The sequence below is a fragment of the Phoxinus phoxinus genome (assembly GCF_949152265.1).
Source record: "Phoxinus phoxinus genome assembly, chromosome: 8".
Classification (NCBI taxonomy): domain Eukaryota; kingdom Metazoa; phylum Chordata; class Actinopteri; order Cypriniformes; family Leuciscidae; genus Phoxinus; species Phoxinus phoxinus.
In genome coordinates this window covers 33769840-33795865 of record NC_136883.1, presented here as the reverse complement: position 1 = coordinate 33795865, position 26026 = coordinate 33769840, and the positions used below count along the sequence as shown (strand labels likewise).

The following is a 26026-nucleotide window of genomic DNA, read 5'->3' as shown; positions in this document are numbered from 1 at the left end:
TCAATTATTCTATACCAAAAGTTATGTAATTTCTAGTAAAAATAGCCTACCAAATTAAGTTTAACCCAATCACATATGTCAGATCTATAATCAATCATCTTTCTAGATTTTTAATTACTTTCAATATGGCGTCAACCTGCCATTAACTCGAAGAAGAATAAATAATGAAATACATATATATAAAGGCTATTTCAAGGTACTGACTGAACCTGCTGATCAATGTCTAGATGTTGTGGGCGCAACTACACTGAGCACAGCGGTAGTGGGAGGGCCAGTCTGTCATTATTACGGGAAACCATTCATTTTTCAGCCAAACTATATTAGTATGTTGAATATCCACACGTCGATACAGCTGACGCTCTGTGCTTGTTTGCATGAGGAGGTTTAGGAAGGAAGAGTGATCGCTGTCAGCAATGAGCACTAGGACAGGTGAGTGTAACACTGAACGACGCCACAAACTAGAGGCTCTTACCGTCCGTGGTTGGTTGTCACTTTTAGGGAAGTTGTTAAAAATGGTTATGCCTCAGGAACTTTTAAGGTTTTGAGTCAAACGTTCAAAGTTCAAAACACTCTTTAAATAAGTCGTTTTGTGTTATAATTATTTCCGCTTAAATGTCCATCATATACCGAATATCCTTTTTCTCTCCTGTAGCTACTGTAAACAAGTGAACCACACTGACATACATTCATTCAGACACGAGTCATCCATGTAATGAAGATAGATTTTAACTGAAAGGTTGAACTGTGCTTTCAGTACAGGAGTATTTTTCAAAAATATTATTTGGGGCAAGTTGTTTAAAGTTTATACAATTTATTAATTGAAATATCTGTTGGCAAAAATGGGTGGATGTTGTTACAAAAAGTCAACATGTCTATTATAAAACTGTATCGTTTTTTCTCCCGAGAGCATAAATGATTCAATATTTTTTTGTAGCTATGCTTCAATGTATAGTATGGGACAACAGCATACAGAAATTGAGTTTAAAAAGTAAATTTACTAGTAAAAGGCTGACAACTGTGCTTGCCCCAGTCTCATGTCAGAGAATTACTTAAATATTAGTATACATAAAAATCATAAGCTGATATAATTCCTAATTCATTAAGGTATTTTATTGTATTGAAGCAGTTGTGTCGCTTTGAAGAATGACATTTTCAGAATGACAACTTTTAAGACCTAATCTGCATTTCTGCATTCTATTCACTGATAAAACAACAGATCATAAACCTAGTAATTTCAAAGTTGCTGACACACTCTCTCTTTATTAAGACTTCTGCATGGATTGACTGTACATACACTGTTTAAATCAAGATAGGTTTAGTTATTTTAACGTTTAATCATTGGACACGCTGTGTTAACTTCTAAACATTGGATTGCTTAACCAGTCTCCATGAATCATTGTTTGGATTTTGAATGCCCCTCTTGTTGTTATGGCCACTATTCATACTTCTGTTTTCTTTTTACACAGGTGGTAATTTTCTGAAATGACTGACTACCTTAAAAGAGCAGCACTATTGTGGTCTAGGCCCTTCCACACTGAAGATTAGCGCAGACAGTCATGATAACTGGTGTGTATATTAGTATTTTTATGTGTAACAAACTATTATATAATGTCTGCCCCTTTATGAATGTCTACTGTCTAATATATATACAATTATATATTTTTTGGGCAGAAGTTGTTATTCTGCAGCAGCCAGTGTCTGTGTGTGTACCACCAAACCATGAGGTGACCCTAAGTGTTCGAGCAATAGGCACTGGTTCATTGAAGTATCAGTGGTTTGATAAACAACAGTCAGAGGTTTGTACACTTTATATCCAGTGTTGGGGTTAATGCATTACAAGTAATGTGAGCTACCATGTAATCAGATTACTTTTTCAAGTAATGAGTAAAGTAACACATCACTTTTAAATTTAGAGAAATAAGGAGTAAGTGCAGAAGTGTTGTGTGTGAACATGATGGTCATTGTAGATCTAGACTAAATGTGAACATGCATTTATTCATCTCACTTGCACAAAAACAGATTTAATATTCCTCAAAATGAATAAAAACAGAGAAATGCAGAATATTACTCAAACCTGAATTATTAATTATGTTAAATAATATAAATGTATTTAATCTCACTTTATTAACCAATGTGTGTGCTGCTGACATTTGATGATACAATTCAGCCATATTAATAAGACTTTAGCACATTTGTGTTTAATTGTTTTCTTTTTTTACTGAAGTAAAAGTGTGTGACAGGGCCTTACATTAACCCAAAACACAACTTTTTTAAATATAAGCCAAAGCAAGCCTAGCCCAAGTGAGAAAAAGTAAATCAAAAGTAACGTATGTTACTTTTTATGGAAAGTTACGTAACACAATTAGTTACTTTTTTTAGGGAGTAACACTATATTGCAATGCAACACTATATTGTAATGCCCCCCCCCCCATTTATAAATAGTTAAATCAATATTGTGAAGAATATATACCAAATGTATCAAATAAAATTCTGCTTCATCTTTTCAGGTGGAAGGTGGGACAGAGCCTGAGCTCACCGTCACTCTCCAGAGATCTGAGAAATATATTTGTAGAGTGAGCGACCTGTACTGTAACTATCAGTTCACAGAATGGGTAAAAGTGCGAATCCTAGACGAACCAGGTACTTTCCATGATCTCGTCTAGTCATTAAGCTTTTTTTATTAGCATCTGTGTTAAACATCTGGCCTGAAGTCCATGAACCCCTTGTTATTATTCATCCAGATATGCATTATATTGAGACTGACATTGACTTAAAGGGATAGTTCACCCAAAAATGAAAATTCTGTCAGTAATTATGTAATTCATGAGTAATTACTGACAGTATTTTCATTTTTAGGTGAACTACCCTTTAACAGGGATTTATTTTGTAGGATTTTGCTCAATGTGTCCGTTTTAAGACTGCAGTATCTGTTAGATAACGCGATGCATTGTGTTTAGGTGTTTCTCGCTCATGGAGAGGGGAACCCCATATAGTCATTCACCCAATAAGCCAAACAGTAAAACCAGGGGACACTATCACTCTCAAATGCACAGCTTTTGGAAAGCCTGCAGCTGCCTACCAGTGGTACAGAAACGGTTGCATCCTTGCTAAAAAGACTACAGAAACACTCATGGTGAGGCTACTGTAACACTCTTTGTTTCTAGCTGTTTTCTTATCATATTGATTCATTTGTATGTGCAAGTTGGGTTCGGGTTACACAGGTCATTGCTTTTAAATTTGGGCAAGATTGACTGGATGTTGTAAGCTGTCTAAAATAATCATGTTTTGCATTTGGTCTTCTTTGTTTAGATAGAAAATGCCAGCGCAGACACTGCTGGTTCATACCTCTGCGCTGTGTCAAATATTTTGGAGGAGAGATGGTCTGAAGCTGCTGAGATTGAGATTGGTAAGAGCCTGTTTATGTCAAGCGTTTTTCAAGCCTATCATTGGCCTACAGTCCACAGCCTTCCTTTTTGCAATGGACAAAAACATTTGTCCAAGACTTTAAGGGCCGGTCACATAGAACATGTTTTTTGTCTGGAATTATTTTTATTGTTTATCAGCGTCGCTGCCATATTAGTTAAATTTCCATGTTTATTTAAATGTTGTATTTCCAAATATTTTTTTTATTTTACTTTTTACTAAATGTATGTATGGTTTACAAGGACATGATGTAATTATTTTTAAAATAATTATCTGCACTTACCTAATGCATTAAAATTGACAATCCTGAAAAAAGGCAATTAACATAATTAGCGTTTTTCACTTTGTTTGCCATCATGATTCGATTTGACTTATTCATTTACACTGTCAGACCGAAAAGCAATTTAGAAAACCTAAATAAAGGAAACCATCCAGTCTTTAGCTCTGGGTCATGAATTCTTTGTGCTCATTGTAGTTCCACTATAGTTTAAATTTACTGGTACTTTCCACAATTGGTAGGAGTTAAAGACAATCAGGAACTGAACTGTATTTTGAGTCTAAATAGGTCCCTAGATATATGAGAGTCCAGCTAAGGTTAGACTGAAACCAGCTCAATAAGAGCTTCCCTTTTTCTCGTCACATTACGGAACACAAATAATGTGAGCGTTCTGAGAGTTTTTCCCCCCGCTGTGAAACTAGGGGAAAAGCTTCATGAAAATATCCATTATAATGGTGACATTTCTTATTTTCTTTCAACTTTCACCAAAACTTTTTTCTCTGGTTTCCCCCACAGCGCATCCAGATCTTCTACCAACGCCCACTCTTATGGGTAGGTCACTGATGAAAGCTTTTTTCAGCTCATGTCAGCTTAAAAATAGACTTGGTACTTACCTGTGATGCACAATACTCCCACCTTTAATATTTCCCATACAAAACAAACAGTCTTTCATTTAGGATTCTCACGGTGTGTGTATACATATATACAGTATATATATATATATATATATATATATATAATATATGTATAATATATTTATACATACACAGACACGCACACACACACACACACATATACATATATATATATGTGTGTGTGCGTGTCTGTGTATGTATATATATGTATATATATGTGTGTGTGTGTATGTGTGTGTGTGTATGTGTGCGCGCGTGTCTGTCTGTGTATATATATATATATATATATATATATATAATACACACACACACACAATCACATATATATATACATACATCTGTTTGTTTGTAAATTACTTCAATACCCAAAAAAATACTTAAGCAAAAAAATAAAAAAAATAAAAAATAAAAAAAAATATATATATATGTGAATTATTATCTAAATTATTTTTTTATAATAAAATATATAAAAAAATGAACATTTTTTAAAATGTAATATTCTTTCTCTAAGCAACTGACAAAGTGGCATTACTGATTGGGAACCTGAACTACAACCACCATCCTGGACTGATGGCCCCTACCATGGATGTCCATGAGCTGGCCAATCTTCTGCAACAGCTTGGCTTTAGAGTGGTCTCTCTGCTTGATCTCACGCTCCAGGAAATGCAGGCTGCCATTGACAAGTTCTTGCAGCTCTTGGACCCTGGAGTGTACGGTGAGTCACATGCTGTGGGTTTGCTCGAGGGGCCTCTAGGAAATGTCTGGTGTGTGTGTTTCATGACTGCTTTAACTGTAAAATAATTTCTCACAGGATGTAGGTTTTACACTCTGGGCAGTTTATTGATTTGTGGTGAAAGTTGCAGGTTCCTGGCTGCATACATAGTTTGCAATAGCACGCTTATTTAAATTTTCTGCATTTCTCACTTTGAACCTGCGGTTAGCAGCGCAACTCATTACCTCTACCTGTTTTCTGCTGGAAATTGTTGAGATGGTGGTGGACAATACACAATCTATTTGAAAAAAAAAAAATAGTTTAGTGTTGCTCAACAAACATCTCAGTGACGAGTTAGAGGAAGTTCCATCTGAGTGGAAAAAAAGGCTTTGGTTTCCGGTGATACAGTATCAGTGAATGTCATGGGTAAAAAAACAACCCACAGCACTTTCAGCCAAAGGACTTTTTTCAGAATAACATCAGGATGTTGATTGGCTGACAAGAAATGTGTGGGCCGGAGTGTGGCGGGCTGCTTTTGTCTGCAGAAACTTCGAGTTTTAGACCAACACATTTATACAGGTTATTCAGATAACTCACATGGGAATTTCTTTTTTAGACTCGTATTGTAACCTGCCTCAAAATGAAAATAGTAAAATGGAAAGTGTTTAGTTGTTAGTCAACTCATGCCTCTGTATTGCTGTGTACAGAATGTGTGTTAGATTTCACTGCTGTCATTTTTTGTTCTTGGTAGATTGCGTTGGTCATTAGGGAAATGATCCGGCTGTTCTTTCATTTCCACCCTGAATTCTCTTTCTCTGATTATAGCAATATTTAAATATGAAATGCTGATAACTGCTTTATAATAACAATGGTTAGTCACTCACAGCATCATCAAAATATGAAATACTGCAAGTAAAATTGTGTAGTTTTCATGTAGTTCACCCAAAAATCAAGATTCTTTCATCATTTACTCACCCTCATGTCTTGGCAAACCTGACCTTTTTCATTTCTTCTGTAAAGCACAAATTGTATATTTTACAAAATGGCCATTTCACGCTGTCAAGCTTCAAAAAGGACACAAACGCCTTGTAATATACAGTAGGATCATAAAACTGCTCATGTGACCTATTCCAAATCTTCCAAAGTATGTTGTCATGAGCAAGCTGAAGTTTATGTAGTTAGTCACTTATAATCTTTGACTCCAGTGCGACCGGATCAACGAGTAATTGGTGTTGTGAACTGGAACAATCGTTTCATTGAAAAGATACTTTCATGAACCTGACTTCTCAGCTGTTTTCATTAATGAAAAGAGTTAATGAAAAGAGTTAATGAAAAAAGCTGAGGAGTCAGGTTCATGTATCATGAAAGAGCTTATTGGCTTATTTTTTGGTCCTCGCATAAAGCAGTCATGGATTAAGAAGACTTGGGGCCAGATTTACTAACAGCTTGCACCAGCGCAAACCTTCTTTATGCGTTAAAAAACTACTGTCAGGATTTACTGAATTAGCGCTGGAAAGGTGAGGACACAATTATTTTTGCGGCTGACTTTCTTACATATGCTTTTGTAGAAGTTTCCCTTTCAGACGCAAAATTTAGGAGAGGAGATATTCAAATGAATCATGCAAGGTGATTTACTAAGGTTTGCGCTTGTCAATTTACTGGTGTTTGCACCATTATTTAACGCCCAAAACTCTCTTTTGCGCTGTTCTTGGTAGATTGCGTTGGTCATTAGGGAAATGATACGGCTGTGTCTGTGTTCTTTAATTTGCGATTTGTCAAAAAATCACGGCCAGAACTTTTCACTCCTTTTTTGGATTTGCGCTCTCACGTACTTTGGATACTTTGATACTTGTATCATTTTGGAGCTTGACATCTCAAGTCCATATTCACTGTGATTAAATCGAAAAGAGTGAGATATCCAACAAAAAAAATCTTCTTTTGTGTTCCTTTGGCACAAAGAAAGTCATACAGGTTTGGAATGCCATGAGGGTGTGTAGATGATGACAGAATTTTCATTTTTAAGTGATATTTAAAATAAAAGGTTATGTTCTTCTTATTAGAGAAGGAAAGAAACATATTGCATAATATTGTAGGCCATTAAAACGCCACTTTCTCCTTCCCCAGCTGTTTTTTACTATGCTGGCCATGGCTACGAGCACTCCGGCAGAAATTACCTGGTGGCCATTGACGCTCCGCGACCCTACCGCACTGAAAACTGTGTGTGCGTACAGAGAGTGATGCTCAGTATGCAGGAGAGAAAAGCCCAGCTCAACGTCATTCTCCTGGACACCTGCAGGAAATGGTAGGCCTGTAGAAACATAATGAACTTTGTGCAGCTTTTGTCAGAAAGCAAATACAAGTATCTTGAATTCCAGATTCTTGGAATAGTTTCGGAAATGCTAAAAGATAATAATTTGGCACACTGCTACACTGTTCAACGTTTTTGCTATTTTATATCCTCCAGGTACAAACAAAAAGGTCCTCCCTCTGAAATTAAGCCTTTGGCTCCTCTGGGAAACACTGTGTATGGGTACGCCACGTAAGTACTGTCATAACTAGGTGACAATTCTTCTAAGCCTTACTCAAAACATCAAAAACAACAATGATTGTGTTCTTCTTGTGTACTCATGCGGTTTGCTCCTACAGGAGTGAAGATGCTGAGGCTTTCGAGGTCCAGGATGGTGGAAAAAGCACAGGGATCTTCACCAAGTACCTGAACAAATATGTCTTACAGCCAGAGAGGGTGACCCGTGTCCTGGAGCAGGTCTCTGAGGGTGAGTGCTCCTACCGGCAGTCTTCTGTTCCAAATCTTAAAGGTGGATTACGCGATTTCTGAGAAACAAACACGCCCCTCCCTTCATTGCTCCCAAAATGGATGAACATGCAATGCAAGAGAGGACGTCTCATTCCAAAGCAAAATAATTATTTATGACATTTTCGGACATGCCCATTGACTCCAATGTTAAATGGGTCCATGGCCAATTCTTTTATAGTCAAAAACTCGAGAGAGGAACCATTGTCAAAAAAATGTTGTCCACCACTCTTGTTCATCCAAAACAAACTACAATATAGACTCAAGGTGTTAAATACCGGAATTATCCTTTAACTCTTTTCCAGGACCTTGGTTGGTTCCAAATGATCTTGTAATGTGATGTGTTACTAATCAAATGTTATCTGCCTTGTGACACATCTGGACTGCCCTGATAATATCAAACATGTTTGGGTTACACTTTATTTTAAGATGGATTGTTACAGTGTAATTATAGATTTAAGTAATGAGTAATATTAATTAACTAAATGTACTTACTTACTATAGGGTTAGGATTAGGATTAGGATTTGGTTGAGGGTTAGTTGCATGTAATTATGCATTATTTAAAGGAACACTCCACTTTTTTTGGGAAATAGGCTCATTTTCCAACTCCCCTAGAGTTAAACAGTTTTAACGTTTTCGAATCCATTCAGCCGATCTCCGGGTCTGGCGGTAGCACTTTTAGCATAGCTTAGCATAGATCATTGAATCTGATTAGACCGTTAGCATCTCTCTCAAAAAAATGACCAAAGAGTTTCGATATTTTTCCTATTTAAAACTTGACTCTTCTGTAGTTACATCGTGTACTAAGACCGACAGAAAATGAAAAGTTGTGATATTACAAACTTAGTGCCGGTCACGTTGGAAGTTACCGAGCTGGGGACTATTTTCAGGCGCTGCGTAATATCATTGCGCCAGCTGGTACGGCGCCACAGTTTCAAGTCTTGTTGTGTGTGCATGTTTGAGAGTTGAGAAAAGAAAATCTGTGAAGATTCTCCGTATGTACAAGATGCAACCAGATTTCATAGTTGTTTAAGATTAAAAAACTCGTAGTCTGAGCCTAGCATTAGTGAGCTGCCTTAGTAGGTCATATTTATCCTCATTTGGCGAAATACAGTCGTTTCAATAGAAATCTACTCTCATAAATAAAAAAATAAAATGGATTTCATAGAGGAATCTTGATACGATAATGTAATTATTAAACTTCAAAAGGCGATGGTTTAGCTAAATGAGTCATAGGGTTAGAAGCTCAGATCAAATGCTAACCAGAAAGTTTGATCAATATCAAAACAGCGCTTCCTTGCAAGCACTATAATAACAAGATATTGTCATATTACATCATACTTCACCCACATTGTGAGATGTAGTGAACAAGGTCACCGTGTCTATCAGTACTTTTGATCATTAGCGGATTTATACTTGGAGCACTTATGAGAGCAACAACTGGTTGACATCTACTGTATGCCAGACATTGGTTTCCTTCCTTGATCCGTACCCTCCACGGCATGATGTGAACGTGGATTTATGTTTTAAGGGTTGAGATAATCCCCTCTCTCCCTGCAGAGGGCTTATTTGGTTGTTTGATTGGTCTCTTTGGTAACAGCTCTTGGCTTTTTATATTGTAGCTGTCAAGGCATGTGACCTCATTCTCTGGCTGCTGTGTTCAGGTGGGGGAAATTTGAGAGCGCTTAACCCAGGGGCGGCTGGTGGTTTGCCCCACTTACGCCCCTGCTCCTGTCTCGTGTGCTTGTTGCTCTGTCTGCACCCCGTCCCACGGCCATTATCACTGTTTGTCATGCCCACAAGTACGAGACCACTTCCTTCCTCAATAACGATCGTAAATCAACGCTTCGGCACTGGTTACTGTGAAGCACAACTTACGGCATTGCGCTGTTAAGCATTTTAGTGCGGATTTACAGTATATCCCTGGCTACTGGTTTCTGTACTGATATAGTTGGGGTTCCCTTTCAGTCGCTCACGTTCGACGTATCGCTCCCGTTCCCTCCTTCAGGGAACGAGGGTTACATTAGTAACCGAGACGTTTTTTCTTGAGTAGAAGGAGTACAAAGTTTTGATGTTCCCCTTTAGAGATACTGTTGACCAGTGCCGAAACACCAGGGGTCCCTCTTGCTCTAAAAATGATTTAATGACTAGGGCTGTGTTTTAGTTTTTGTCTTCCAGCGATCATGAAAACACAATGCTGCATTTCGTTCCGTTCCTTTAAAGTGGTGAGCTGTCACCCTTCCTACGTAACATACAAATCAGTCAAATCGTGTAACTTGACTGTCGTAATATATAATCTCCTGCTGGACGTGCTCGATACTAAAAAAAGAGTTAAAAGCGTAATGAGCTGGGAAAGTGACTCCAGGTGTCCTTGTGTGCGCGCACTCCAGGACGAAGCGAAATGCGGACAAGTATAGGCTACTTTGGGCTTCGGGCTATTTTATCTTGATTAATCAATTTCTGTAGGCTATTTTTTTCACAGATCACACAGAGGCTGAATTTATTTTATCAGAAATAAGTGATCAGTGTAATGCATCGTTGTTGGAAAAAAAAAAATCGTACTGACCCCAAACTTTTGAATGGTAGTATAAATGTAAAAAAAAAAAAAAATATATATATATATATATATATATTAGCAATATAAATCAAATTAAATATGATCTAATATTATTATACAGTGCATTTTTACTCATTTATTAAAAATGTGTACTGGATTATTTTTAGCACTTTGTCACACAATGAAATGCAATATGTTTTTGTTTTGCAGTGTTCTGTTGTGGTACTATAGAAAATGACCAAGCTTTTACAGTAAAATTGTATGTATTATTTTGTGACATTACAATTTAAAAATCCTGTCAATTTTTTAACAGTGCTTCTGCTCTCAAAAACAGCATCTAGTCCATTCTTCTTATTTGAGAGCAGGATATGATAACTTAATAGGCGTGAATTGTTATTACATTTAGCAAGTTCCTTAATTTTTTAACTTCCCATTTGACTTGCCGAGTCATGTTTGCGTCATGTTTCTGTCCACTGATCACATGGCACAAGAGACAGCAACTGTGTAGATTATATATTTATTACTTATAGGAAAAAGTATCCTGTGGTTTATAATGAAAGCTTCTGTTCTCTTCCAGATTTGGGAAAGGACACACTGGTACGTGGAAGGCAGGTAGTGGAGATCAGGCACACTCTTACAGAGCCACGGGCCTTGACCGATCCGGTGCAAGCGTCCGGACACACCATGGAGCTCCGGCGACGGGATGCTTGTTGGAAACAGGCTAATGGTATTATTTTTTTATTTTTTTTAAACAACTTCATATTGTCATCAGAGGTCCTTTTCTTACATGTATATTGTGAAAAACAAACCAACAGAAATAACCTTCATTAAAGGGGTTATTATGTCCTTCATCTTTATTTTCTATACTATTGCTTTCTTTTTAAATATTACCGAAAACTTTTGAGTGGTAATGTATCGATTTCCACAAAAATATTAAGCAGCACAATCTGTTTTATACAGATATGATAGGGATTTCTGCTGGATCATGTGACACTGAAGCCTGGATTAATGGCTGCTAAAATATATATATATATAAATATGTTTAAATGGGTAAAATATATTTTAAAATGTAATAATATTTTACCATTTTTACTGTATTTTTTTTTTTATCAAATAAATGCAGCCTTGGTGAACAAAAGAGACGTCTTTCAAAAAATTAAATAATAAACATAATTATTCCAAACTTTTCACTGGTAGTGTTGTATAATGTGAGTAAAGGTCTCATGTACCAAAAATTATATTTTAGATTTATGGTACATAACCATTTTCCACCCTCTCTATGACTAAGAATGCAGTGGGCTGGTTTTACTGCTGTGCCTTTAAGATCTTCATTTAAAAGAATGTTCTTAACATGTGAAATAAATCAGTTTTGATTATTTGAAAGCTACATTATTCCTACATAACACACTAATCTCTTTTATTTAAAAATATCATGGAAATATCTGTTTTTGATTCCTGATGTGAACCCTTTAAATGCTATATTCAACATCAGTGATGATAAAGCAGATTTTGAATGCAATGGAAAAGAAGTCGGTGTCTGTGTCACGGCCGACACTCAGAAGTGCTCCATCACCCGTAACATCACAGTTTGTGACTTCCTCTTTGGTAGCTTTTGTGGGTTAGATCTTGATGTATGACTCATGGTTAGAGCACCGCTGAGGGATCATTCATAACCATGTGTCTGCATTAAAAGGAAATGGATGTCCTCACAAAAAGTGGCACATTGCCACCAGTGAGCTGACTTAAACTGATTCCATTTTTCACTTTAGACTGTGACAGTTTTTATTTGTCAAGTTAAAAACTTAAACAGCTGTCATTTAAATATGAAACATGCATTCTGACACCTTTACAGCATATACAATATTACTATATTAACCACAGGAGAGTTAAATATGTTTAAATATTTGTATTTCTTTTTATGTACGCTACATTTACATTTACATTTAGTCATTTAGCAGACGCTTTTATCCAAAGCGACTTACAACTGAGGACTACAGCAAGCGAGTCATCGTGAAGAGGCAAAAATAACGTAAGAAGTGCTCAAAATATAAAGTTCAGGCATTGCTCAGAGTAGCATAAGCCAAACAAGGGAGGATTAAAGGAAGAGTTTTTTATTATTATTTTAACTTAGTTGAAGTTCTTTTCAAACTTCAAACGCTACTGTTTGAAAGTTTGGGGTCGATACGATTTTCAAATATTTTGAAAGAAGTCTCTTATGCTCACCAAGGGTGCATTTATTTGATCAAAAATACAGTAAAACAGTAATTTAGTGAAATATTGTTGAATTGATTATTGAAACATTTTTTTTTAAATATATATATATATATATATATATATGTTAAAATGTAATTTATTCCTGTGATGGCAAATTACTCTAGTCTTACCTAGTCACATGATCCTTTAGAAATCATTCTAATAAGATGATTTGCTGCTCAAGAAACATTTCTTCTTATTATCAATGTTAAAAACAGTTGTGCTGCTTAATATTTTTTGTGGAAACTGATTTTTTTTTTTCAAGTTTTTTTGATGAATAGAACGTTTCAAATAACAATAATTATTTGAAATTTGATAACATGTAAATACTGTCACATTTGATCAATTTAATGCATCCTTGCTGAATAAAACTATTAATTACTTTAAAGAAAAAGAAAAATCTTACTAACCTCAAACTTTTGAATGGCAGTGTACAAGGCCTTTTATTATAAATAGTCACAATACAGCATCACTACATCTTACTTTTGTAGTGGCACATATAATAGTTATACTGTACTTAATAATACTGATCTACTTTATGGTCTTTGTCATGTGTGTTTCCTGTTTTTGCCCCTCATGAAGTAAATGAATATAGTTTACATTGCTGTGTATTTATGTGTATTGGTGATGTTTTCCGCAGTTCTTCCTGGCCGAAGATCTCTGGACTTTAAGCACTGTGGTGTTCAGGTGGAGCTCAGTTTCTCTGCACTTTTTTCCAACGTCCTGGTTGTGTTCGGTATAGTGAGGAACACGCGCGCCGTGGCCCAGGACTGCACTCTGATTCTTGAGAGTCAACCAGTAAGTTGCAGCTTTTCATGTCCTCTTTTGCTGACACAAACACATACACACACATAGAGAAGGAGGATATGAGAGCCTGGATGGGAGAGACCAGAAGAGGATTTCGTTGTTTTGTATTTGAATTTGCCTCTTAAACTCTTGACTAAACGTATGACTGTAATATGGAGGTTCATGCATGCAATGGCACTGAACACTATTCTAGTATTTATTAATATATATATATATATATATATTAGTACATACATGCATATGTATACATGCATATATACGCCTGGCTTTATAGCGTGTGTTATAGCATTTTTTTTCTTTGAAACTGTGTTTAATTGTATAATTTAGTACATTGTGTATTAGTGTTGTTAATGTGCAATGTGTTTTTAAGCAGTAATGTGAATGTATTTATGTCACCAGTGTCAAAGATAAATTTCCGCTCTGACAAACAGAATGGACAAGTTCAACTCAAACTCATACATACATACTTGAATGCATACATACTGTACATACATACATGGATATGGTTTTTGTTGCAGTTTTATTAGCACAACAGATTTAACATTAGAGACTTGATTTTTATTGCTCTACTGCGAAGTTTACTAGTGTTAAAGGAGTTCAACAGAAAGAAAGAACAGTAGGATGACTTTAAAACATAACTGTGAGTCTACTGACCTCTAGGGGTGAAAAAGTCTAATACTTCCTTTGGTACTTTAACAGCACGACGGGTCACTTTACCTGGCTCTATAGTGCCTGTTTGTTTGATTACAGTTGGTGATATTTTTATTTTTATTTTTATTTTTTAGCACATGCAAGACATTTTCTCCGCATCTGGCAGATCGGAAGAAATGGACTCTCTGCTGGTGAGCATTGGGGAGACTCCTGACTGCACCCTCAGATTATGTTGCCTTCAAAGACTCCAGGTACATTTAAGAGGTTTTCTCTTTAAAATAGATCTGAAATTCATTTTACAACATTATGAAATGAAAATTTCAAATTTTATTTAATGATTCAATTCTAATGTAAAGCAGCTCTAAAAAGCTCATTGTTCAGTTTGGTTCAATAACTGTAAAGTTGGTCTATTATGAAATGGGTTCAATTCAGCTATAACACAGCTCTGTAAAACACAGTGATGTCATCGTCTAGCTTAGTTCACTTCTCATCCAATAGTGTCAGTGCAGTCTTTATTGCTGAATATTATATTCTGGAGAGAATGTAATATGCAAATGATAAAATGCAACCCAGCATTAAATTATGCATAGTTATGAAAGCAACATAAAAAGGCTTATTAACTTATAAAATAAAAATATCACAATGCATTTTGTGTGGTTGGACGTAGAGAAGATTATATTATATTATGTAACACTTAAGGTCAAATTTGTTAAAATGAATGCATTAGTTAACATGAACTAACTATGAGCAATAATATTTTTACAGCATTACTTGACCTTAATGTTAGTTAATAAAAATACTAAATATAATTGTTCATTGTTAACGATACAACTTTTGATTTAAAAAATGTATTAGTAAGTGTAGAAATTTACATGAACTAAGATAAATATATGCTGTAGAATTATTGTTTTTTTGTTAGTTTACTTAAAACTAATGTAGTTAACAAATGAAACCTTATTGTAATATGTTAACATATATAATATTATATAAATACATTATATAACATGTTATCATATGTTATAATGCAATATAATATTATATAGCCTATATATATCAAATATATTATATGATAATATATGATGTGATATGATATATGATATGACATATCGCATCATAATAATGTTTTATTGTAGGGATATTACTGTTGAAACCACTGATGTAGAAAAATGTGTTATAAATCGATGTCAAAAATATTGTTTAAAGCCATTTAAGAAATGCGGTTTATTCAAAGTTCTCTGAAACTTTTTAGGGATCTCTGGTGATCAAGGTGAAATTGCACTACACCCACATACAAACTAAAGAACGTCTCACTGAGAGCAAAGAGCTGGACATAGGCAGACCTCTCATCGCCTCCTGCAAGCTGAATCAGATGAAGCCAGTGGACAGGAGACAAGAAGCTTTCGTCCATTCTGTGGACCACATGACCAACGTAAGATGGCCTCATCATCAGAACCATCCTCGAGCTGGTCAGCCCTACACGCGCAAGGCTGAGAACCGATTACAGAGCTCAGCCAAAACCAGCTCCATGAGCAGCAATGAACCGGAGGAGAATGATGAGAATGACTCGAATGAATTCACTATGTGACGTTCCTTCTTTTTACAAACACACAGTAAGGCTTTGTTTTGATCCAACAAAGGATTTTCTTACATTAACTGTTTACTTTTTGCTTACTAATTATGAATTGTAATAAAAGTGTGTGTGTGTGTGTGTTTGAGAGAGAGAGAGAGAGAAAGAGAGAGAGAGAGAGCAATAGAAGGAAGAAGTTCTCATGCTAATGTGGAAATATTTATATGTAATTGTTGTATATCAAATCAAGTGTAATATTCTTAAATTACCGATAAAAAACTACTTCTGGAGTTTCCCTGTGTGATCAAATTTCATATTCAAATACAGTCTAGGAATTTATATTGATATTAAAATCATTAAATATTAATACATTTGTAGAATTTGTGTAAAAATGCACTCATATTTCTGTCATTTTATTTTTAAAAAAATGGTGATGGGATAGAGGAAGTATTTAGGTCATAAATAATTTTTATTTACAGTTACACCAAACTATTCATATTTAGTAACGTTATTTTAGGTTGCATGAAACAAAAGAAACACAATACAAAAAATTATTGATTATGCAACAAAGATGATCTACTGTATTTATTCAATACCACAGGACCCCATACAAGAGACACTTGTACTTATAGTCACATTAATAAAAATATTTTAAAATGAATAATTTTCCGTTTCTGATTGTTTTGATTGATAAAATGTGTGAAATTTGAGCATTTTGAAATGTTGCATTATGACAAACTCTAATTTTTCAAATAACAAAAACCCTACATATCTCACAATATAGTTTTCTAAATCATTATGAATCTTGAACGAACACAATATTTAAACATATTAAAATATTTTAGTTTTCTAGTTCAGAAAATTAATCATATTCAATTTATACCTTTTCGATAAGTGTGTAGCCAAAACAATCTTGTGCCATATTTCTTTAGATACTTGTTTGATTTTGTTATTGATACATAGGCCTACTAGAGTCATACTGCCAAATACAAAAGAAAATGATTGGATTACACTTTATTTTAATGTGTCCCTGTTACAGAGTACCGAGTAATCGTAATGAACTACATGTACTTACTATTGGGTTAGGGTAGATTTAGGGTTTTGGGTTACACTTTATTTTAAGGTGTCATCACTATAATTTGGGTTAGGTCAGGATTAGGTTTTGGTTGAGGGTTAATTGTATGTAAATATGCATAATTTACTGTTATGTAAGTATATATAACTTTAAAAAAATAAAGTTTTACAGGGTTTTGTTTAGGTTGTATGTAATTATGCCTAATTTATAGTTATTACTATAGTAAATACATGTAACAAGGACATATAAAAATAAAGTGTTACCAATTATTGCTGCAGAAAAATATTTCCTTATAACCTTACTACTACTACCTTTGTCCAGCATGTTATTGGACGACAATGACCTCCAAATACGCAGCACCACCCCAATCTTTCATTGTCCATTTCAAACGAGTCCTTATTTAGAGAGCTTAACCATTGGCTAGAAGGAGTGTCAATCAGCTTCTCTGGTCCCGCCCCCTTGCTCAAATATCAAGCGGTGAATGGTCAACAGACGGGCTTTCTGCTACTGTGTGCTCGTGCTCGTAACCACCACAGACTTCATCTGGACCTGGACCTGGATGCGTGCGCGTGCTGGAGGAACCTGTTCGCAATAACCAACAATAAAACACCCGCGGCGTTCATGTCATCGGAGAAAGATGCTGTCGGCTTCGGTTAGCACGTTTTACCTGGGCGACCGGAGAGTTCGGTCGATGTGACATTGCTTGAGCTTTTTTTTGTTCTGGTCCCGGACGCAGAGCAGCGATCGTGCGTTGAGAAGATGATGTTGAGTCGGCTGATGAGTGGCAGCGTCAGAAACCTGGAGCGAGAATACATGTGTACGGTCAGACTGCTGGATGATACGGAGTATACCTGCACCATTCAGGTCAGTCTCATCAGCACAGGTGCTGCCGAAAAACAGCGATCAGCAGACCTTTTGTTGCAGGCTGCGAGAAGCGTGCGCAGTGGGTTTAACAGCAGGTGCCAGCAGCAGCATCCCCCCTAAACCCGGCAGGTTACTTCCAAGTGCTGCAATGCTCGTTTCAATCGCAAAAAGTCTTACAACGGATTGTTTTGCTCTCATTGTTGATGATGTGTTGCATTCCCATAAATCAGAACACAACACACTGAAGTGCTGCTGCTATACAGGAAGCTTTGTGTATTTTAAACGACCTGTTTCTTTTCTATAAGCTCTGTAAGGGCACTCTTAAATATGTTTGGACCCATAATGGGGTAGGTTCAAGATGGTTTGGAAACGTCCTGAGGGATGTTTTGGTGTAAAGGAGTAGTGCACTTTTATATTAGGTGTGTTAACTACTATGTAGGTGTCTTAACTACTATGCACTTACATAAGAACAATTATTCTTCGTTGACTTTGTATGCAGTCAGTCAGTACTTATTGTGTTCATGTTGTATTGCAAAACACTTTTGCGGCTATTGAGGTGTGATACGCGTACGTTTTGGGACAGGTTTTGTGGGATGGTTAGGTTTAAGGGTAGGTAAAAGTGTAAGAGAAGGGTCAACAGTGAAATTATAGATGTAATTACATTAATGAATTACATTCAGGCATTCGTCAAATATTGTAAAAACATGTATACACACACAATAACTGCATTTGATCAAACAATGTCAATATTTACTACTGTAGTTAAAGAAACTTAAAGGGTTAGTTTGCCCAAAAATTTAAACTATCCCATGATTTACTCTCCCTCAAGCCATCCAAGTGGATATGACTATCTATCTTTCTTTCTTTCTTTCTTCTTTCAGCCAAACACAATCGGAGTTATGTTAAAAACATATCTGCTTTATAATTGGAGTGAATGGTACCATTTTTTTAAGCCCAAAAAAGTGCGTCCATCCATCATAAAAGTAATCCATAGGGGGTAATAAAGGCCTTCTGAAGCAAACTGCAAAGTAATGCATTTTTGTAAGAAAAATATCCATATTTTTAATTTTATAAACTATAGTTCTGGGCGAAGAGTGAACTCTGACGGGATAATTATCATTTTTTGGTGAACTAACCCTTCCATATAAAGTGGCACCAAAGTCTATTATTATTTACAAACCGTTTTTACACAAAAGATGTTCTACAGAAAGATACAATGAAAGCAAATTCTGCATCAGCATCACAGATTTCTGGACTGAGTATCTGAGACTGTAGTAAGTCTGTAGTAAAAACATCAGGACCGACTTCAGAGGATCTATTTATGAAATGCATGTGTCCCCTTTACAGTTTATTATCATATTGGAATTGCTCCATAAGCAGGAAAGTGTTGTATGGATTCTGGCATGATGTCAACACTACACATCCATTAATAATGTATGCTTTGGTCTCCAAAACTGCCCCTTGGGCGCTTGTAAATCAAGCAGTTTAGTAAAGCAGCACGGATGGCTGGCTGCTAAGCACTGGCTGGACAGGACAGGAGTCTGTGAAATCCGGCAGATTATGGGAGGTCTGTTACTCCGGGATGAACGGAGGGTTACGTCATAAACACTGGGATACGGGAACTACCAAACCCAACTATTTCACTCTTCTCAATTGTAGCTAGTAGATTTTTCTCAATGATCCAATACATGCAACATAGGTTTAATAATTTTAATTTTTCTTTTATGAACCATTACTTGTGCTTGTAAAGGTTGTTTTTATACAATATTTTTGAGAGAAGTTCTGTTTTATTACCCTGCCGTCCTGACGGGAAATATAATATCCCCAGTTTAAGTTCCTCATTTGTTTTCGATGAGTATTGTTGGAGTTTTTACAGGGACACACAATTGACATTGGTGTGTTTCGCCTATTTTGGTTGGAATATTTTTTGATTTTTTTAATAAAATGATGTTGTGTAATATCAAACATGGAAGATTTAGCTCAAAAACTGTATGTCATGATACTGTATAGTACAAACTAATTATTCTATTAACTTCATATAAAGAAACAGAGAATGCATAAAACTATAAATTAAGTTCATGCAACAGAGATGATGACCTTTTTATTTTATTTGGTGGATCCCTCCAATATTTTTCCCCCAAACCACAAGAACTCAGAGATACTACCGATATATATGTATATGTGTATGTATATATATTATTATCATTACTTTATTAGTAAGCCTACATGTTTACATTTATTTATTTATTTATAAAATGTGAGACATTTGAGAAGTTTTTCAGCGGTCAAATCTTATTATATTTGGTTTCCACAGTCCTGAATATGTGGTTAAATCTTTCAAGGGCTTTTTTTTTAAATGAACTGTTGTGATCTCAAATGGAGGAATAACAACAATAATGAAAATAATAGTTAAGTTGTTTAATAAGAGATAATTACCCGAGGCAGATGTGATTTCGACTCAGACACGCATGTTTTCTTGTATGGAGCTGTGTGTCTTTCTTTGAGGAAGCCTTTGTTTCATGTGTAGCTCGAAATGAAACGGGAGCCGGCAGATCGCTTTCTATTACAGTCAATCTGAGAGCATCCTATTTCTCAGCCTTCAGAAGACTGAGAGGACTGTGGCTCTAGATGACACACACACACACACACACACTCCCTCTGGGCTTTCATACGGTTTACACACATCAAGACAATCGTTGCGTGTTAGAGAGGATTAGAAGGAGGAAAAAAGGGAGGAATTCTTCAAGAGCGATCCGAGTGAAGACTTTAAACTGCCTTTATGAGGAACGAGTGTTTGTTTTATTGCCACAATCCAACATTGTGTTGACCTGTTGATATTTAAAGGCCTGTTGGGATGGTTTTACAGGACAAGCGAAAAAGGTTTTGAGTAAAATGGAAAGGAATATCAAATGCAGGAATGATTTCTCAATCCTTGTGATGGTAATTCGGAGTAATCATGTTCTGATGGCACTTAAACGTGTCTTTAGACATTTCCTTGACTCACTGAAATATATGATGACATCCTATGTAATACTGTAAATGTGGATAATTTTACCTCATGTCTTTTAAGCACAAAAGTACAAAAAGGCAGATTTTGGTTTGCTCAAAATGTCAAAAAACATTGACAGAATAGTAGCACTGAACGATATCATTACTTTAAAGCCATTATTATACTTTTGTGCTACAGATTATTTAATAAAAAACTGTTAGATTTATGATAAAAGCTGCCAGCTGTAATTGCAGCAAATTCACGATGACAATTATAACATATATATTCATTAAGTGATATAATGTACCAATAATATACCAAATGTACTAAACTTTCAAAAGCTGCTTTTTAACTCCAAATGTACTGATAACCACCGTACAGATGATAAAACAGAAATCAGGATTCATGCTCAGTGTACATAAAACATGGCCAGTTCTCACATATTGACACAAACATACACACAAAGACATAACAAAAATGATGCAATAAACCTTACATTACAGACACGGTAAAAAAAACAAAAAAAAAACGAATGCTAATTAGACGTCAAATGTGAAGTCACTCAAGGACTTCAGGCAATGCTTTACTGCTTTTCAGTTTAATTATATGATAATTCATAGTTTATACTGACATAAACCATACATTTGACTGCAAAATGACATGTAATGCAATGTTAAACCATTTAAAAACTGTCGCCTTAACTTAATCTTTTTTCTGTAAAAGTTACAAATATTTTGACAGTACATTCTTTTATTTTAATTGTTTCAATTGAATTAAATAATTTGTTATTAGTTTAAATCATTTTAGTTAAAATTATTTAGTAACACTTTACAATTAGGTAATAATGCATTAACTAACATTAATTAACAATAAGCAATACATTTGTTACAGTATTTATTCATCTTTGTTAACGTTAGCTAATAAAAATCCAACTGTTCATTGTCAGATTTTTGTCAGCTCAGGTCCATTTAATAATAATAATAATAATATCAGAGACGACTTTTTGATTTTAATAATGAGATTAAAAGCTTTAGAAGCGTTTTTCATTGTTAGTTCATGTTAACTAATGCAGTATTGTAGTTATCTAATGTAAACTAATGAAACCTTATATTGTTATCAATAATTGTTTGTTTACCAATTAGCCATTTAACAACTAATAATACACAATTGTCCTCCTTGCCAAAAGTGCACATGGTCTGTTCTCAAATATTTGAAGTAAACATTGGGCAAAATTGGATTATATGAATATATTATGTCGTGAGTATCGGCATCACTGCTTTAAAGTTTTTCTCTGTATCTTGAATCTGGTTTGTTGAATCGGTGAGTGCTGATTGTATCGGTGGGCCGTGTGTGTGTAGTGTGTGCCAGGCAGGGAGGTGAGCAGCCAGCAGCAGGTGTGTGTGTGTGTGTGTGCCGTGTGCAGCAGTGCTGTGTTGACGTAATGGAGGAGAGACTGTGACAGAGCATGCGAGCTGCCAGCTTTTCTTCCTCTGCACGGATGTGGCCGGGGGAATAACCCACAGAAGCTTGAGCCGCAGAGGTGGAGAGTGCACAGTCATTGTTTATCGTCCCGGCTCCCTCTGTGCTAGCTGCGGGCCTGCCAGCTCGGCCCCGGGGTTCAGGACACCTACTCCGGGGGAAGGAGCAAGTGAAAGGCGGAACTAGGTCAGCCTTTTATTCTCTCCCTCACTCCCTCCCTCTTTACCCCAAATATCTTGTTCCCACTATGCTGAGATTCAGTCCCTCCAGGAAGTGCTTTCATCGTTTCCTTTAAAGCTCCCCGGTGGCTTCAGACCTGCTTGTGAATTGGCCTAGCTTGTGTGTTTCTTTTGACAATCAAACACACTCTTCATATTTTGGTGGAAGATTGGTTCACTTAATTCCCGCTAATGTGCTTTTCAAAACGCTACCCGTGTTTCCATGCTGGAGCGATCGTGAAACTGAAGGTGTGATGTGGGGAAATTAAATGTGTTAAGTGTAGCATATTGCAGCTAATGTGATGCTCAGAAATGCTGACTATACAGACTTAATTTACCGGGTTTAGTTATGTCACGCATTTGCTTAACTCGGCTACATTTAAAGGGAGAGTTCGCCTGATAATGAATTCAAATCTTCCACATGTCATTACAAAAACATTTCATTTTTCTCATTTCTCTCAAACCCGGCAGGATGATGATGCTTCCACCGTGAAGCTATATGATGACCAGGGGCTGCCAGACTTCAAAATATGAATACATCATATAACAATAAAGCATCATAAATGTACCATAACAATAATCCATATGACTGTTGCACTATATTCCATGTAGGACTGCACAATATTGGGGGGAAAAACTGACTTTGTAAGTTTTTTATTTATTTATTTGTTTAGGTTTTTGCAACAAATACATTATTGCTATATGAATATAAATACATTTTCTAAATAAAAACAGAAAACATTTTTACAAAAAAAGTTTTGAAAACGATCTTTATCATCTTCGTGTAAACTACAAAAATGGAAAAACTAAAGACTGTAAACTACAGTCTATAGGCACGTAGTGTTTCTTTACTAAGTGACATCGCCATCGGCTTGGCAAAATAATACATTTTCAACAAAAAATTTAAAAATGTAATTTAAAAAAATAAAAATCTGTAAACTTTTCAGTTTTGAAGTACATCTTTGTCATATAAATGTATCCTTAGTTAACATCTGCATATAAAATAAATAAATAAATAAATCAAAATAAGTTTAAAGAAAAATGTATTAATTTAGATAAGTAAATAATTTAAATAAAATTCATTTGGGAAAAACGTGAAAAAAAGAACCAACCTGAACTTTTTCAACCTGAAAAAGTTTTCATAGGCCTCATTTCCACAGTTTTTGACTTACTTTTTTTTATACTGTTTTTTCAGCTGTGCCAAAAATTCAAATATCTTTAAAAAAAATTCCTGACGACAAAAAACATGTGGAGAACTTATTGTGCAAATGAGCCGTATATGAGCCGTATATACTGCACGTCCATCCCTCAAAGCTTTGTTTTCATTTGTAAAGAAATAAAATATGAACGATAGATTTCCTCTTTGGATTAATTGTGATTATTTTGATATTGTAAATCACTCCTAAATCTTCAGATCTTCTTAATGAAAAAGTTTGCCATGACTAGCATGACCCTAGATGTTCAGCTGGCATGCATTATATTGTCTCTCTATATCTAGGGAAGAGTGAGCTCTCATCATCATAAGATGCCCTTGCAGAAGCGGTTGAGTTTCCCTGAGGCGGCAGCTCTTCGCGTCCCTCTCCCTCGCTGTTGTTCTCAGTGATTGCAGGCAATTGACAAGCTTCTCACATCTACAGGTCACAGTGAAAAAGCACACACACAGCCGCGGCCAGCCTGCAGTTAACTGTGAGAACATGACGAGAGTGTGTTTGTGCGAGTGGGTTGAGAGGGAATCAGAGAGAAAGAGAAACACAAATTAGCACACGCATGTAATCGTCCTCTAAACACAAACACAAATAATGGAGTATTTGTGCTTTTAAGGTTTGCCATGAAGGTTATGTGCTTTTCTAGGTGTTATTCACTGAGTTCCTCGACTTTGCGGCTTCATATTCCTGTGAGGACATGTGGGCATCTCTACTTATCACTTCTTGTGTTCTGCTACCCTGGAACTCTAATTAGCACTAATTGCAAGTGCACTCAACCATGCTGAAGATGCATCTCTGAAACCCATTGCCATATTGCTCTTTCCAACCATAAAATGTGTTGAGGAAATGCTTTCGAGGTGCAGTCTTGCGTTTTAGAGGGAAAAAGAATTGTGTGTCAGCCATTTGCGGAAGAACATGCTGTTATTTCTAGGTGAATGATCCCACAGTGTAAAACATGAGTGTGTTTTACCGTGCAAACAGGATGTACTTTCCTCTCGGATCACTCAAGCACAATTAGAAAGATTTTACAGGGCCTGCGAAGAAAATCTCTCCAAATGCAATTCCAGTGTAATTTTTATTCATACTTTTATATATTTATATATGCTGCTGATGACGCACACATTTTACATGAGAATGTTATGGCCGTGCTATGGAAGTCCAAGTCAAATTTCCCAGAAATGAGACAATAAAGTATATTCAATTAAATTCAATCAATTCAATGCAATATAATATAATAATAATATATTATAATAGAATGATAAATAATAATAACGTTAAAAATAAGTCATATTACTCATATGACTTGTCCCTTGGATTACAAAAGTGTGTTCTGATCACTGGCTGTCAAGGGGTGGCAATATGACCACGATATTTTATTTCATGATTAACAACATATATAACAATATAGTTATTTTGTGTTATTTGATCTCATTTCTGTTAAAAATAAGAAAAAAGCAAATTACAAACAATAGGACTAATACAATAAAAAAAAAAAAAATTATAAAAAATTACAGGTGCAATAGGTTTATTTAACATGTAGTTATAATTAGTTCAGAAATTTTATAATCAAATGTAAAAGTGAAATATTGCATAGTCTTCACTGTTTGAATTAAATATAAATGTATTCTTGTTGGAATTTATTTTACAGTATGTGTACTTACAGTGTACCTACCTAAGAAAGTACTGGTTAATATAAAGTAAGTACTAGAGGTAGGCTCACTGTTAGTACCTAGTTATTACTCAGTTATTGTAATAACTATAATAAGTACATACTATGGACATGGGGAACAGGACTGTAAAATAAAGTGCTACCTTTATTCTTATTAAAGCTAAAGAAGTTATTCAGTCAAGAGCTGTTGTTTGATTCACATTAATAATGACACAGAGCTGCAGGTTTATTAGGCTGCTGTCACTTTAAGACCAAACGCACGGATTCACACATCCAGTTCACACCCAACTGTTCACTTTTACTTGAGAGACATAACCGGCTGTGTTTACATGAATACTCCACACGATGGGCATTTTGACATAGTTTTGATCATTCAAGCGCAATAAGACGTGAAAGAGATATGAATTTGCGATCGCATGATGAGAGACGCGGCTTTCTGCGCTTATGCGGTTTCAACACACTGAAGTGTCAATAGTGCTATATATTTACATACCGCGATATAAACGATATAGCAAAACGGTAGACAGTTTATACCTTGGTAACGATATATATAGTTATATATAATCTTTTTTTTTTTTTTTTTTTTTTTTGCTGCAGTGTCTTTTACATTCGGTAGACCTGTCCTTAGTGAAATCTCTTTGGTCCAAAAAAAATCGCTACACAAAGCTGTAAATCCACCAATTTGACCACTTTATCTGCAATTCATGCCATATTTTTGCGCTTTCAAGCAGCAACTGCTTCTGATGATTGTGATGGTGTTTCTAAAATGGGTTTGAGCCCTGATTTACCGCCGCTGGTTCTGCTCTCTTTGGCCTCCTCCTCCATGTCGGAA

General features: G+C 35.6%; 2 protein-coding genes across 12 annotated transcripts in view; both read left to right on the top strand.

The window, feature by feature from the left end:
• Positions 1-205: 205 nt before the first annotated feature.
• malt3 (MALT paracaspase 3) lies at positions 206-16348 on the top strand. Of its 2 annotated transcripts, none has more exons than XM_079620927.1 (15): positions 206-429; positions 1467-1566; positions 1672-1796; positions 2508-2640; positions 2958-3133; positions 3310-3406; positions 4217-4252; positions 4847-5050; positions 7172-7349; positions 7512-7586; positions 7694-7821; positions 10995-11144; positions 13311-13468; positions 14263-14379; positions 15378-16348. In XM_079620927.1, exons 2-15 carry the CDS (start codon positions 1557-1559, stop codon positions 15711-15713), a joined length of 1923 nt encoding a protein of 640 aa, XP_079477053.1. In that variant the 5' UTR covers positions 206-429; positions 1467-1556; the 3' UTR covers positions 15714-16348. The 2 variants fall into 2 exon arrangements, with proteins under 2 accessions (XP_079477053.1, XP_079477054.1); XM_079620928.1 differs by having other exon boundaries at positions 298-429; positions 1675-1796.
• A 916-nt stretch (positions 16349-17264) lies between these two features.
• Positions 17265-26026, top strand: part of frmd5a (FERM domain containing 5a) — a 93798-nt gene continuing 85036 nt past the window's right edge. For 5 of the 10 annotated variants that reach the window (XM_079620241.1, XM_079620236.1, XM_079620239.1 and 2 more), the window contains exon 1: positions 17265-17634. In XM_079620241.1, coding sequence (XP_079476367.1) covers positions 17530-17634 — 105 coding nt within the window. In that variant the 5' untranslated portion in view covers positions 17265-17529. Of the gene's footprint in view, positions 17635-21937; positions 22289-26026 lie in introns of those variants that run through there. The other 5 variants (XM_079620235.1, XM_079620231.1, XM_079620233.1 and 2 more) reach the window with 4 other exon arrangements.